At 41.3% G+C, this 15,443-nt stretch overlaps 2 protein-coding genes across 4 annotated transcripts; one reads left to right on the top strand and one right to left on the bottom strand.

Annotated features, from left to right (window-relative positions):
• Positions 1–110: 110 nt before the first annotated feature.
• Positions 111–11,506, top strand: Atg2 (Autophagy-related 2). 2 transcript variants are annotated; one of them, XM_012370705.2, is made up of 16 exons: positions 111–645; positions 1,903–2,215; positions 2,525–2,832; positions 2,969–3,106; positions 3,218–3,442; positions 3,531–4,003; positions 4,114–4,416; positions 4,585–4,702; positions 4,800–4,900; positions 4,980–5,480; positions 5,577–5,855; positions 6,187–7,929; positions 8,668–9,438; positions 9,534–9,808; positions 10,032–10,333; positions 10,582–11,506. In XM_012370705.2, the coding sequence occupies exons 1-16, from the start codon at positions 484–486 to the stop codon at positions 10,816–10,818; spliced, it is 6,249 nt and encodes a 2,082-aa protein (XP_012226128.2). In that variant the 5' UTR covers positions 111–483; the 3' UTR covers positions 10,819–11,506. The 2 variants fall into 2 exon arrangements, with proteins under 2 accessions (XP_012226128.2, XP_012226127.2); XM_012370704.2 differs by having other exon boundaries at positions 112–645; positions 2,924–3,106.
• LOC105674371 (venom serine protease-like) lies at positions 11,507–15,127 on the bottom strand. Of its 2 annotated transcripts, none has more exons than XM_012370632.2 (8): positions 15,014–15,127; positions 13,407–13,621; positions 13,014–13,217; positions 12,634–12,832; positions 12,322–12,519; positions 12,094–12,254; positions 11,802–11,958; positions 11,507–11,721 (listed from the first exon to the last, which is right to left on the bottom strand). In XM_012370632.2, the coding sequence occupies exons 1-8, from the start codon at positions 15,018–15,020 to the stop codon at positions 11,696–11,698; spliced, it is 1,167 nt and encodes a 388-aa protein (XP_012226055.2). In that variant the 5' UTR covers positions 15,021–15,127; the 3' UTR covers positions 11,507–11,695. The 2 variants fall into 2 exon arrangements, with proteins under 2 accessions (XP_012226055.2, XP_012226054.2); XM_012370631.2 differs by lacking the exon at positions 15,014–15,127 and adding an exon at positions 13,906–14,519.
• Positions 15,128–15,443: the final 316 nt, after the last annotated feature.

Raw genomic sequence — 15,443 nt, forward strand, 5'->3', positions numbered from 1 at the left:
GCCGTGCCCGCTCATTCGTTTGCATCGCTCGGACGGGGGAGAGCCAGAATCGGGGGCCGCCGGAGTCGGGGCAGAGTTTTTTTTTTTTGTCTCCCCGTATCAGTCGACTCCGAACGAGGTGGGGACGCCACGCGACTGACGCTCACGCGTGTACTGTGTGCAGCGCAGCGCATCACATCGCCATCGTCCTCGACGAAAACATCGGCCGAAAAACGTTCGAATTGGCGGCTGCGAGGACTTGCCGCGCGACAGACCGCGTGTTATGTCGAGCGTCGCGGGGACGGACGGCGCGCGTGTTAAGGAAATGCGATTCGCATCGCTCAGTCATCCGCCAGACTATTAAACACACGCTCGCGCTGGTGAGGTGATGCCTGGCGACGGCAACGTGCCTGGCGCGACGAGATGATGAACCTCCTCCGCTGCGGACACGACACGCCGGAGATTTCTCGGGATTAGAACGGTGTTGCGACACGTGCGAGTAAAATGGCCTGGCTGACCTGGTCGACGGATATCAAGAAGCGGGCCTGCAGGTACCTGCTCCAACGCTACCTCGGCCAATTTCTCGAGGAGCTCACGCTGGATCAACTGACCGTCGATCTGTACAATGGCACGGGACGAGTCGTCAACGTCAGCCTTGACGTGCAGGTATCAAGCATGCTTTTCTTTGTTTCCCCACATTCCTTCCTCAGCTAAACTATGAAGATAAGATTGCGCCGCGCACTCGCTCGGTAAATTGCGCGCAACACGCGTGTTATGCGCGTACGAAGGGAAGTTGGAGAGTAAAAAAACTTTTTTTTATTTAAATAGTTTTTTTAGAATAATCTGTATTTTGATCTCGTAAGCAATGCGAAAGAGCTTGATTTCTTAAATGAGTTTTTATCGTTTGACTAATCTTCGTATTTGCAGTGACTGTCGTTAATTAACTAACATTTGCGATGAGATATTTTTGAATGAAGCGACCTCGATATTCGCGCATTACAATTGTTGATTAAAATATACGCGGCTTGTTAATAAATTCAAAGCGGAAACCCTAAATCGGAAGTGTGAGGCAGTAATACTGCGTATTGCTTCGTTGATTTTATGATGGCTAACAAACTGGCGCAAAATATTCTGTCTATTGCTCATTGGATATCGAACAAAGACATTACGACACTTGTGTCATTAGCTGGAAAACAACCCAATCATCAAATAGCTTAATATGTAAAGGCCTGACGAAGATTATATGTTCAGTGATATGATAAACAAAGCAGTTTTTTTACACGTGTGTACTTTGAGTAGATGACAATATAGACAAGCATAGACATTTATAATATAGAATGATAATTAAGAATGTAGAAAACAATTGACACATAACTTATAGTCAATAGGTCATTATAACAAATAAACATTTAATTAATTAGATACGACAGAGAGCTTAAAGAGCCGAAACGCCAGAGTTCCATGCGATAGAATTTGTATTATGTTGTAAAAGAACAGTTTACACATAATAATTTAATTAATTGCATAAATTTTACGTTCTACATAGCAAGATTCATTTTACTTATTAAATATATGATAATAATCAATTTGTGAAACGCAGTTGGTTGCAGTTTATGCATATAAAGTAATAAAACATGTCAGCATTATAGCGCAGTCATTGTTCCACTCATCAGCATTAAGGGGTTAATGTATGTTAATTTATACAAACTGTACTTCACTCGACAATTCTTAATGCAACTGTTCCCTTAATCGACAGGTTGAGGTGTACTGATTTTTCTTTCATTTGTCCAATAATCATTATTCATTAATCCACCTTTTTAATACACATGTTTCAACTGAATTACACATGTGCAGTTCCATTTTTTTTTTTTTTTTTGAAAGAATATAACGAAATATTGCTTACAATGAATTCTCTATTTGCAGGCGCTCAACGACATGGGAGAGCAACAACATCTCCCGCTGGAATTCGTCGATGGTTTCATAACGGAGATATCCCTCAGCATACCATGGGCGGCGTTGCTCTGTCAAGCGAGTTACGTGGAGGTGAAGGGTCTACGGCTCACGGTGCAGCCCCGGCAGAGAGTTGATACGGGTACATCGATGTTTGAATCCATGTGGAGCTCCATGACGTCCAGCATGCAACTCGCACAAGAGTGTTTGCAGCAGGACGCAGCCAACGCGGGAAACGCTCAGCCCTTGGAGGCGGTCGAGATCTTCGCGCGGACTATAGATTCGAGTAAAATATTTTTTGTGTACAATGTGTTATTTCGAAGATCTTTGCCAGAATCTTTTCTTAATACAAAATTTCGGAAAATTAGTGAAACGATGAAAAGAAAGTCGAGAACGAAGGAAATCCGGGCAATCAATTTTGTTTCGTCGAAATTTATAGGGAAATATATGTAAAGATCTTTATCGAATTTATTCATAGAAAAATACGTGATACAAAGTACGAAAAGTACACAAAGAAAATACGGTATGACTTGATATTGTATTTTCATAATCTAAATTTCTGCGCTTGTAACTCTGCATTGTCTGCACATTTCAGTTTTATGTAGAGTCAAAGTAAGATTTATCGATACTGTGATACGCTTGGAACACGTACCTTTGAACTCTTCCACGGGAGTTGCGGTCGAAGTGTCGATACAGAATCTGGAGTACTCCGACGAGGCTGGATTAGATCCCAGCAATACGTCTCTGGATCCCGAATCCGCGAAGGGTTACATCGTTTCGGCATTCTCCACCAAGCGATTTTACATGGAGGGAGTGACTTTTCACACGGACGAATTTCCCTCTCGCGCGAGAACGTTTTCCAGGAACGTGGTGGCAAGCACGTGCTCCACTCCCGACTCTAAAGTGAGTACAGACAAGGATATTGCTGATGCTGTGACAGAAGTTTTTCAGAATTTAACTTTTTTTTTTCTTTTTTTCATTTATCGGCAACCAGAATTCGGACAGTCTGTTTACCTCCGCACAAATGTCTCCTACGCAGAGCACGTTGCACACTCCACTGGAAGGAAATGCCGCTAACAGCCCGAACGAATCAAATCCCATCATGTTCGCTAAGCTAGCGGGTAGACAGGAAGTGAGATTGAAGATGAAGCAAGGGGAAGGCGTGTCGGGACCAAAGGTTAATGAATTTTTACGATTTCAAATTTTTCAACGCGCCCAGAGTAATGATATTTACTTGTGATCCGGATTTTTACTTTCGTTTAAAGCCAACGAATTTTACGTATTGCAGGTAGAACTGGAAATTAATCTCGGATCGCTTACTTTGTTCTTAAGTCCCAGACAGTTGCACGTTCTGTTAGAATTGTCGCATGGCCTAGCGTCTCCGGACTTGGAAGATATCAGTAATGTTGTTCCGAAGAGGTACGCGGAGAAACCTATGGCTGGGAGCGATTTCAGTCGCATAGAACGTGAACTTATCCATCAGACGCATCCTATGCAAGATTTGAAGACTACGGTAAAGCAGTTCATCGACTCTTTCCATACATTTCGTCACGTGCGTGCACGTGATTCGGTAGAATCGTCACGATTATTTGTTATTACAGGATCTACGATACGCTCAAGGATGGTCGACGGGATCCGTGGACGAGTCCGACAACGAGGATGAATTCTTACCGATGAAATTGCCGGGATCCGCGTCGATGTGCGATTCGATTGCCAGCAACAACTTCAGCATGGACGGCAGCATCACGGCCAGCAGCATCAGCTCGAAAAGCTCGGCGACGAATCTGCCGAGGCACAATCGACACAGGCACAACGTGGACAGCGATACCACGGCGGAGACTACGCAGTTTCATATAAGAGTGTCCTCCGTCGCTTTGGTTTTGTTGCACGAGGATATACTGACGCCCTGCATGGAGCAACTCGGTCTAACCTCCAGCAGCATAAGGCAGATGAGGAATGCTGCGAAGGAATTTTTCAGACAATTAGGAACGTTCGCGATGGGTGGCTTTGGAAGTAAAGATTTCGAGGCAGCCTCGAAATCGCTCACAGACGCTTGTCGACTTAGTCATATTAGGTGAATACGCGCGTTAAAGATTTATGACGAGGCCAACAAATGGCCATGTCGTTTAGTATCAATAATAAATCAATTGTGACTTGTTGAATAACAATTTCAACTGATTGCAGATTGTTAGCGGCGCCATTGGTGGTCGAAGGCAGCGAAAAGACTACTAGTCAATACTCTACGATATCAGGAAGCTTAACATTAGCCAGTTTAGAAGTTGTAGAGTGTCTGATCGACTCCAACAACGCCAGCTCGCATGGAACGCCAACGACGGAGTTCGTCGAGCTGCTGGCATTTGCGAAGGAGAGCGCGGCCAATATTGGATTTTCTAATAAAACCGACTTTAGAATGAGATTTAAATATACGGAGAAGGCTGTTCGGCATGCTCACATGACGAAATTTACACATCCACGCACAGAGATCGAGTAAATTATATCCATTTTTAAACATTTTCGAATTTATCTAAAACTTAAATATTTTATTTTGTACTTAAAATCTTTTTATAAATTATCTGATATTAAAACAATATCTATTTTGATTGTTTACAATAAATTACGCATGAATTATATTTTAACACTGCTCTTATTTTTCAGAATTCAAATGGAATCCTGCAGAGTCGAAGTAGACATTACGATTGTAGATAGGATATCCGCTATTCTTAATCCGCAGCCAATATGCATTTGCAATCCTGTAGTAAATGCTAGAGATGCTGTAAGTAATAGATCTTCCAAGATATATCTAGAATCTTTTTATTTTAATTAATATTATTTCGATAGAATATAAAAAAATTGTAACATACTTTTTCCAGAATCAACAGACTCTGTTCGATCAAGCTGTGGACAGCGCAACACTGCCAGATTCCAGAGTGAACGTGAAAATTTCCTCGTCGTCGTGCACGATTAAGCTGCGGTATCGAACACAAATAATAATAAAGCAATGATATCTCGCGCGTATCGAACTGGACTTACATATTTTCCGTTTCACGCAGCTTTCCCGTGCCGGATCTGAGGCCGCTGCACGACATGAGTCGCGCGCCATGGTGGAAGAGATCCGTGCGGTCCGACTATATGATAGTGCAAATGACAGACGCACAAGTTCACTCGACGATGGACAGCCGATCTCCCTACCTTGCCAGACACGAGCTGCAGTGTCGTCGATTGTCGCTGCTCTACATGGAGACCGAGGGCGACGTGCCGATCGAGATCGGCCTCGCCACGGCCGACGAGAAGAGCGACGCCGCGTCGTGTCAACAGGTGAGCGACGACCTCGGTTGGGCGCGAGTGGTGGTTATCGTGTATCCGGAACGTCTCAGCGCACCGCTGGAGGACAGCTCCGACGAGGAGCCGGAGAACGACAAGCGGATCCTGGACGACAACCTGGAGAAAACGCCGAAGCACGCGCCCTCCCCGTTCACCTCCAGACGGATCATGCGCGAATCCGACACGCTTCACTCGAGATCCCACGAGCACGGTGAGAAGAACGAGCAAAGGTCGGTGGTTCCTTGTCGATTTTTCGAATTTACACTTTGATAAGCTTTTGGTTCAGCGAAATTAAACGTCTCGTGATTCGGCGAACTTTTCGACAGCGATGGCGAGGAGCTCATCATACCGGGCAATCGACAAGAGATGCTGGAATTTATAGAGGAGGGGATACACGGCTCTAGATTGCAACTGGAGATCAATCTACCTTGCGCTTCCGTCCAGATACCCTCTAAACGCATTTACGAGCAGCTCTATAATCGATTCAACACCGATCTGTTTCTGTGGGAGCCGTCGGCGCCCAAGCCGAAGTACACCGCGCACATGGAGGGTCACATCGGCCTCGACTTGGCGTCGACTCTTTTGCAGGAATCCGTTTATCCTAGGCGAGTACTTTCAAGTATCTTAAATTATTTTATGTCTGGGAAGAATTTTTTTCCACTTGAAAAAAATGTCATCGGTACTCAAAGAATTTCTGTTAAAAATAAATCTCCAGATCTTGCTTCCATTTTGCGATCGGTCTTCGCTTCTTTTCGGTATTTTTTTTGAATTCGATATTTGAATCTCGGCTCTTAATTCTTTTTCTACGAAAATATTAAGAAATCTGAAGAATCCTTCATTTTTTTGCTTGAAAAGTTGATATTTTAAAAATCACGACATTCGCAGAGAAATTTTGTTGTCAAGATTTTGAGCGGACATTCTGCATACGATTTACAGATTCAGCATGTGCAAAAGTGGAATTCAGTATAACTCGGACTCCGACTCGGACGAGGAAGGTATATTCCATTTTGCGACGAGTGAAAAGAGCCACAAGGACCATCAGCAGACACGGATGTCGTCGAGGAAGGCTCAGAGCAAGCTGGCGGTGACTTTGAGCATCAATCAGGGCCTCCTGTCGATGTATACTCCCGTGCGCGATTCTATGCGCAACGTCATACCGGGCCAGCAAGGGGAGCTGATCATCCGATTGGAGGACGCCACGATATTCTCCGTGACGTCGTACAAGGGAAACGCGAACCTCAGCTATGCCTGTGCCATGATTAAAACCGCGTCGCTGGACCACTGCGGTCTGACGACAAGCCCGTCGCAGACGCCGCCGTTGAGGTGCATCAACAGCGTCCGGCCGCGGCACTGCGAGCCGACGATATACCGCAGCGGATCCGAGAGCAGCGTGACGTCGTGTCCCAGCGACAAGGACATGGTGACGGTCGCGCTGAGGATACAAGCGGCCCACCAGACGCATCGTATAAAGACCTTCCGGGTCGCGATGGGCATAAACAACGGCACGCTGCGGCACCGGATGTGCTCGCCCGCCACCTCGTGGTTCACAGAGATGATGGACTGCCTGGACGTGGCGGATCATCCCGTCGCCGGCTACACGCCGCCCGGCGTGCTGACGGAGCTGCATCTGCATCTGTGGGACTGCGCGATTGACTACCGGCCGCTTCATCTGCCGCTGAGATCCGTGGTGACCCTCGGCAATTTCAGCGTGTCGAGCAACATCACGGCGCAGACGAACACGTCGACGTTGCGCTTCATCGCGGAGGACGTCGCGCTCTTCATCTCGGACAGGCTGCGCGAGAAGTCGGTGAATCTGCGACGGAATTACGTGTGCGTGATGAACTTCGGCCTGTTCGAGCTGTCGCTGCGCCTGAACGACAGGATGTACGGTGGCGCGCCGCGGGTCGATCTCCGCGCGAGCAACAACGTTCTTCATGTGCGCACGTGCTCGGACTCCGGTCGCGCTCTCATGCAGCTGCTCACCTACGTCGCCAACGACGGCGATCTGCAGCAGCCGTGCGGCGCGACCAGCGCCGGCAGCAGCAGCAGCACCGAAAGCATTCCCACCGCGCCGCCGGCGACGGCTGCGAAATACGAGGAGACCCTTCTCAGCGTCGAGAGCATCAACACTCTGAGCCGGAGCCAGGTCGAGCGGGTTTACAGCCTGATGGAGGACGCGCTGGAGGAAACCGTGAAGGGCACGACGATTCAGACCGGAAGTGAGAACGGCAAGGCGCCGATGACGGAGAATCGTGTCGAGTTCTTCTTCCCCGACGAGTCCTGCGCCGCGTCGCAAACCACGGAGACGCGCAATAATTCGCAGCCGTGCTGCAACGCGGTCGTTGACGACGACGACGACGACGACGACGACGATGAGTTTTGCATCCTGGGAGAGGAGGCCGGCGCGGGGATAATACCGCGCTACGGAGTACCTGAGGTTCGGTCGCTGTGCCAAGAACCGCTGAGGATAGTGGATAATCATTTTTCCGTGCCGGCTGGCAAAACCGACCTGCTACAGACCCCGCCCAACTACCCTGCGCCCGTCCTCAAGTACACCCTCTGCGAAATGACGCTGATATGGCATATGTACGGCGGCAACGACTTCGACAGCTCGCAACCGCAGTCTGGGAAGCACGTGACCATCGGCGACAACGTCCGCGGCAATATCGCGCACGGAAGGTACGATCTGCATCATAGAATACTGAAATATTGGCAGGAGATTATAAAATAAATTTAATTAATTCAATAATTTATTTAAGGGGATTTTAAAGTGGTCTGTTTTACCTATTTTTTTCAAATACACTTAACTTTTTTTTGGCTGTGTAGAATGATAAGTCCTTTTCTGTAAGCAAAGTACATATGCTGATACACTACGGATTTGAAAGGATTTTTCAAGCCACGCAGCCAAAAAAAAACGAATTTTACGAAAAGTAGAAGGTAAAACAGAGACTGTATCTGTTTTACCTTCTACTTTTCGTAAAATTCGTTTTTTTTTTGGCTGCGTGGCTTGAAAAATCCTTTCAAATCGACCATTCGTAGTGTATTAGCATATGTACTTTACTTATAGAAAAGAACTTTTCATTCTACACAGCCAAAAAAAAGTTAAGTGTATTTGAAAAAAATAGGTAAAACAGACCACTTTAGGATCACCTTAAGGATATATTTGTGCAACACACGTCAGCTGATTATTGTTCAAATTTGAAAACTACTTTTACTTTCTTTTTTATATTAAAATATTAGATTCGTTGGATCAAACAGAGCATCTTTCTATCGCAAATTAATATCTCAGTTTTCAAAATATTTTTATAAAAGAAAATCTATATAATCTTCTCTTTCTTAACGCGTATTGTTAATTCAAATGTACCTTTTCCATGTGCGTGGACTATGTAAATTTGTTTTCCATTTTCTATTCGACAGGAGCAGATCTGCCATAGGTGCAGTAGGCTTCAACAAGTCTAGTCCGAACGAAATACACTTCGGCAGCGTGCCGAACTCACCGCGCGCAACGAAAGGCAACGAATCGTTGATTGATTGGCACACGCTGGGCGGTCCGGGCCGGCGGCACGACGTGCTGATGGAGCTGCAATTAAGCAAAGTACGCTTCCAGCACGAGGTCTATCCGGAGAACACCCGGGAAGCGTCCAGGCAGGTGCTGCTGGTGCACGAGATCGAAGTAAGGGACAGACTGGCGTCGTCGCACATCAATAAATTCCTTTATCAATACAGCAGCGAGGCGAGACCCAGGCAGTCTCACTCCATTATGTTTACGATGAAGGCAGTTCACGTAAGGCCGGATCCCAGATTAAGTGCCCAAGAATGTTGTTTGAAAATTAGTCTACTGCCACTGCGACTGAACATAGACCAAGATAGCCTACTGTTCTTAATACAATTTTTTAACGAACTAGGCGGTGGATCGAAGCGAAGCCAAGAAACCTCTAGCACACCCAATAGCTCGCAATCCACCCCCGTATCGAAACAAGGAACACCCACGCATCATCCGCCGATTATGAGCGTGAATGATAACGCGTTGACGAATGACGATTACGCGATGATGAATATGTCGCAGAATAATATCATTGATCAGAATCTACTGATACTTCTGGAAGACGAGCTGACGTTCCGCGAGAGCAAGATCAAAACCAAGACTGTCCATCAGGTCCGCGACGACAGTCAACCGATATACTTTAGGTGTGTAAATTGTTATCTTTTTTTTTTTTTACAAGCAATCGCAATCGGAGTTATTCGGCAATATAAAAGTACCTAAATTTTTGTTTCTCATTCAGAAGCGTGGTCTTCGGTCCGGAGGTCCTCATCAGGTTGGATTATCACGGGAAGCGCGTGGACTTCACTCACGGACCGTTGGCGGGACTGCTGATGGGCTTGGCGGAGCTGAATTGTTCCGAATTAAGACTGAAGAGACTGTCGCACAGGCACGGACTCTTGGGATACGACAAGCTTCTCACTTATCTGGCTTCGGAGTGGCTGCAGGACATCAAGAAGAATCAACTGCCGAGCTTACTCGGCGGCGTGGGCCCGATGTACTCTGTGGTACAGTTGTGTGAGTACACGGCTTAATCTCGAATTTTTTATTCCAAAATTGAATTGATTATTTTTGAAAATGCACGAAAGAAAATGACTTGTACATTTTGCACTCTGATTCCTGAAACGTTTTCTATTGCAACCGAATTTCTATCTCAATTTCTGTCGCAAATTATAGATTTTCTAAAGCGAGCTTTAAACAAATAATTTACTTTAAATAATGTAATATTTGATCATTGCAGTTCAAGGCATACGCGATCTGTTCTGGTTACCAATCGAACAATATCAGAGGGATGGAAGAATTGTACGCGGTTTGCAACGTGGAGCGAACAGTTTTACAACGTGCACCGCGATGGCGGCGTTAGAGTTGACGTGCAGAATCGTGCAAGCGTTGCAGACCACAGCCGAAACGGCGTACGACATCGTTAGTCCTGGTCCCAGCGTGAAATGCAAGAATAAAGGGCAAAAGGGTCGTCGAAAGAAGTACAATCAGCCGCTGGACATTCGAGAGGGGGTGTCGAATGCTTACACGCTGGTTAAAGAGGTGAAGTATAGAAGATGAAGATCATTTACATTTACTTAACAACTGTTAAGTAACATTTACTATCCTTGCTTTATATCTATACAATTATTAACAACTACATGAAGAATTATATATCTATTACTTTATTTCGTTTTATAATTCTAACTATCGTAGACACATAAAACTTGACAGTTTTCTATAATTATCGTGAGTATGAAGCAGAATAATTTCATATGAAGAAGTATTAATGCAAAATTTATATTATTTAGGGCTTGGGCGAGACCGCGACTCAGTTGGTCCGTGTGGCGAGCGAGGAGCACGAGCACAAGGGCCCGGTAGGCGCGGTCGGCGGTGTGCTGCGACAGATACCGCCGACGGTCGTGAAACCGATTATCCTAGCCACAGAAGCGACTAGCAACGTGTTAGGCGGCATGCGATCGTCATTGGTGCCCGATGCGCGCCGAGAGGCGGTTCAAAAGTGGCGGCAGGACTCCGATGCAAGCTAATTCCGCCGGTGAAGGAAGAAGAAGGGAGATCGCTGAATCGGAGATCGTCAGTCAATTTCGCTCAAATAACGCTTCTCTATCACGGCCCTATTAGGCCGAGTCATTTTTTTATTGTAATATATATAATTACGACACATACGCGTACGCGAAAGAGAATACTAAATAGGTGTAAGAATAGCCAATGCGTTTGGCAGTATATTGTGATTATAGCAATTACTCATTAGATCTGTGCGATTTATTCTCGCTCGATCTGTGCGATTAGGCCTCGATGGATCGACGACAAACGCTAAGGAGACGATAGACCTAAGACGTGGATCACCGACGACGGACGAGGGAGATGTGAGAAGTCGCCGTTGGGTCCTAACTACGAGTGCTATATAACATTAACGTAGTCATATACTCGGTTTCGTTGAGAGAATTTCCTGTACATTATGAATGTACAAAGTACGACTTGTTATACTTGTAAAATGTAAAGATTACCTAGTTGTATGCTCTATGATGAAGGAACATAATAGCACCGATATGTTCCTTCTCTATATATGTACGTGTGTATGCATGTCATATGTATGTATGTATATGCATGTACGTATATATATTATGTATATTCTTGTTTTGATCATGTAAATGTTTTATACCAATAACATGTATTGGAAGATTTTTATTAATAAAATTATATACGACAAATAGATATTTTTCGTCATGTTTATTCATGTTTATATTTTACTCTTTACACAATTTTCTGCATAAATCTAACAGTTGTTTATATCAGTTGTGTATATTTTATATATATATATATATATATATATAGTAATTGAAATATTTAACATATTGTGAAACAATTTTCTTTTTAACTTTCTTTTTAATATAGAATATACATTCACTCAGCTTTGCAATATTGCATACCTACAATAAAAAGGTAGTTGACTTATTAATACTTTAATGACATTTTCATGCTTCTAATTTGTTTTTTTATTGTATCTTACCAGGTGTTACGGACTGTATCCATTCGATATAATATCCTGCACGTGTACAGACAGCAGGTACTCCTGAGGCACAGCCAACGCCGCTCGATGTAATACCAACTAATACAAGCCTATATGTAACAGGATCTTGCCATAAAATAGGTCCGCCGCTATCCATCTGCAGTGAAAAAAAAGAAAATGCCATAACTTTGGAATACTTCATGTACATCACAATTCTATCGCATTCAACTATCAGGTAATAAGAAATATTATACATTTAATGATAGAGTAGTAAAAAATTTGATTTATTGACCTGACAGGTATCTTTTCTTTCATTAGTATAAGTGCACATTTCCGAAGAATCTTTATTATGAGATTCATATTTATCATTGCATGTATTAAGATTCATTACAGTTAAATTCACTTTTTGCAGCTTAGTCGCTTTGGCTCCGGCAAACTCCGTTAAACCCCAGCCTGACGGGATGAAACCAGAAAGTGAAATTAGATCGGATATATGTAACAATAATCGGAATATACCAACCCAATGCAGTCACATTTTCGTTATCGAACGAATCCTGTTTATGTTGAAATGGTAAGCAGGCTGGACCAACTGCGGCATTAAATTCTATGGTGTCATTAGTCTCACAAACAGCTATATCATGCGAAGTGTTACTGTCGTACTGGGGATGTATAGTACACTTTTTTATGCGATGCAACCTGGTTGCATTAGTTTCTTCGCCTGTACAAATCAATACAAAATTTCTATATATCTTAGTATTATATTGCAATTATAAACAATAATTTACATTTCTTATCTTAAATATTAATTACATATATATATTTTAATAATTACCTATTGTTACATCATGTTCACCGACAAGAATACCAACTTTATTCATGTCTCTATTTTCTACGCAATGAGCTGCTGTTACTACATGACTTTTACTTATTATAGTAGCACCGCAATATATTACTCTGTTTTCACTATCGACGAGCCCAGCCATCATGGGATATTCATTTACTCCTGTTTCTTCACCGCCTACTATCTTAGTCTACGCGAGCAATAAAAGTAACGAAGAACACTTTATATTCTTGGTATTTAATAAAATTAGATTTTCTGATCAATTGTTGTGTAAATAATGTAAATGAATTATATAAATTAACGTCAATTTATGAAAAAATAATTTGTTTATTAATGAATAGTGTATCATCTCACTGTATATTTAAACTCACTGTTTTTTTCCAGCCGCATTGGCAATCGGACGGATTTTCCGTTTTAAGTTCGCATAAAAATCTACCTCCTTGCGCGTCCCATTCTGTGTCTAATTTTATAATCGCATTTTTTCCTTCGATAGTAAATGAGCCGTAACCGCAATATTTATTCACATTGCTTCCATCAAATTGTATAGATATACACTCTTTAGCACAATATTTACTCTATAAAATAATATAATTAATTTTTTATTCTTTCTGTTCTGTTTTCAATAATTCTAGTAATTATTAACGTAAATATGTATTAGGCTCATAAGTGTGTCCAGAAATGCTTAGAATATGCTTAGAAATATCCAGTTAGTGAGAAATTTTTGTATAAACTATATATTCAAAATATCTGTATAACAATCTTACCTGTGGGATACTAATATCAGTGCAATTTATTTTGATAGTATAAGGACTCTTTGCTTCCCATATACAATGGTTTTCACCTTTATAGTTATATCCATATTCGGAATTATGCACATAATATGTTGGCCCAACTTCCATTTCTTGATAATAATGGCAATCAGATTTAATTCCATTTAGCATTGAAAGGGACAGCAATAATCCAAAGGAAACTGCCTTGACTAGAGTTATTATAATTTTTGATTACATTATCTGGTAAAATTTCGGATTGTCTGATAAAAAAAGTGTTAAACATAGCACTTGCTATTGATAATATTGTTCATTAACATTACAATAGTATGCGTTAACAAAGATCTTTGTTGATATTAGTCAATGATTTCGTAATGCATAATATTTTTTAATTTAACCGTGCAATTTATAAAAAAATTAATTAATTCATTACTCATAGACTATGCATTATGCATTTTCCTGTATATTTTCCTCTATTAATAACAGTTTTAAATACCTGCTTGGTACATCTGCTAAAAATATATTCTGGATTTAATATCTGAAGAAGTTGACTTACTCTTCTGACAAATAATACATTATGTGGTGGAAGCGTCCGCTTTTAAACGTATGGTTACAAAGATAAAGAATAAATCCTAAACTAATATATAGTCCAAGTATCTTATCTCACGGTTATAAACGATAATTTATTGCAGCAAGGACGTATATCTTCAAAACAGTATAAATGTACACCATGTATCATTAGCTGATGACTTGTGTACATTCAAGACGTTTGAAGTATGTATATTTTACGAGACAATGTAAATGAAGGGACCACTTGATTTTCATCGAAAAAAAGGCAATTTTCAAAATGTGTATACCTATAACAAAAAATCGTAACAACTTTCTAAGAAAAGCTCCACATTTTTTTCCAGTTCCATAAAGTGTTCACACTTTACGACCATGTTTTCTTCAACATTCATCAACTTGGCAATGAAAAATCGTACAGCAATCGCTGATCAAATGAAAGAGAAAACTTTAAGTTTTTTAATGCATATAATAAAATCTTTCTTAGATTTTTTGTATATTGTACACAGTCGCAAAGTCAAATAAAGATTTTCATTTTGTCGAGTTTCTTATTTTTTGTAAGTTAAAATAAAAATGATAATTAAATTCTGTAAAATGCATTTGAAAGTAAAATTTTGAAGCTTTCAAGAGTTTTTCTTAGAAAGTTGATGCGATTTTTTGTTATAAAGTTATAGATATTTGAAAATTCCTTTTTTTTTAATTAAAATCAAGTAATCTCTTAACTTTCTGATGATATGTATATGTTTTTTATTTTTTTAAATCAAAAATTGTAGAATGTAGAATATTATAACTTGTAAAAATGCAGAAATGTATTGTAGAAATGTAGAATATTATAATATTGGCTTTTAAAATCTTACTACTTTGTTGTAAAAATTAATGTATGTACAAAATATAAAAAATGCACTAAATAATGTAAGTTGAAAATTTTTATGCTTAATATGTTTGAGCATTTATGCGTAAATTGTATAATCGAAATAGAATAGAAATTTGAAAATAATTCACAATCGATTCAATCAATATTACTTTAAAATTTTACATACACTTCATGTTGCTGCAAAATTTCCAACAAAACTTTATTGTCGGGAGTCACCGTAGCAGGTAACTTTTGTAAACTGTTAAACAAGTCGTTTGCGCCGCATGAAATATTGTCGCTATATAAATGCTTTTTGATAAAACACGTTAAAATTGTTCCTAGTTACCTAAAAATTGACATTGTTGATGATAATGACACGCTAATGTCTATTTCGGATACTACTTCGAAAACGCAAAAATATTTATCAGTCCCGTTTAATTGTTGTTTCCACATAAATGTAACAACTGGAAATTGATAAACGAATTCTAATGTTAACATTTGATCCGCATAATCTTTAATCTTAACTTTTCCATTAAAATTGCTTACGCGAAAAATTGTACAATTTATATGAAAGTCTGTAAACATTTAAAAAAGTTAACTTTACTAGACATAAAAAG

This window comes from Linepithema humile, chromosome 1, assembly GCF_040581485.1.
Source record: "Linepithema humile isolate Giens D197 chromosome 1, Lhum_UNIL_v1.0, whole genome shotgun sequence".
In the NCBI taxonomy this organism is placed as follows: Eukaryota; Metazoa; Arthropoda; class Insecta; order Hymenoptera; family Formicidae; genus Linepithema; species Linepithema humile.

Coding starts and splice junctions, on each gene's coding strand:
- Atg2 (XM_012370704.2), top strand. CDS start 484: ATGGCCTGGCTGACCTGGTCGACGGATATCAAGAAGCGGGCCTGCAGG. Junction 2,216..2,524: donor CGCGCGGACTATAGATTCGA/GTAAAATATTTT, acceptor TGCACATTTCAG/TTTTATGTAGAGTCAAAGTA. Junction 5,481..5,576: donor GGTGAGAAGAACGAGCAAAG/GTCGGTGGTTCC, acceptor ACTTTTCGACAG/CGATGGCGAGGAGCTCATCA.
- LOC105674371 (XM_012370631.2), bottom strand. Junction 12,520..12,633: donor TGAACATGATGTAACAATAG/GTAATTATTAAA, acceptor TGATTTGTACAG/GCGAAGAAACTAATGCAACC. Junction 11,722..11,801: donor GATACAGTCCGTAACACCTG/GTAAGATACAAT, acceptor TTTTTATTGTAG/GTATGCAATATTGCAAAGCT.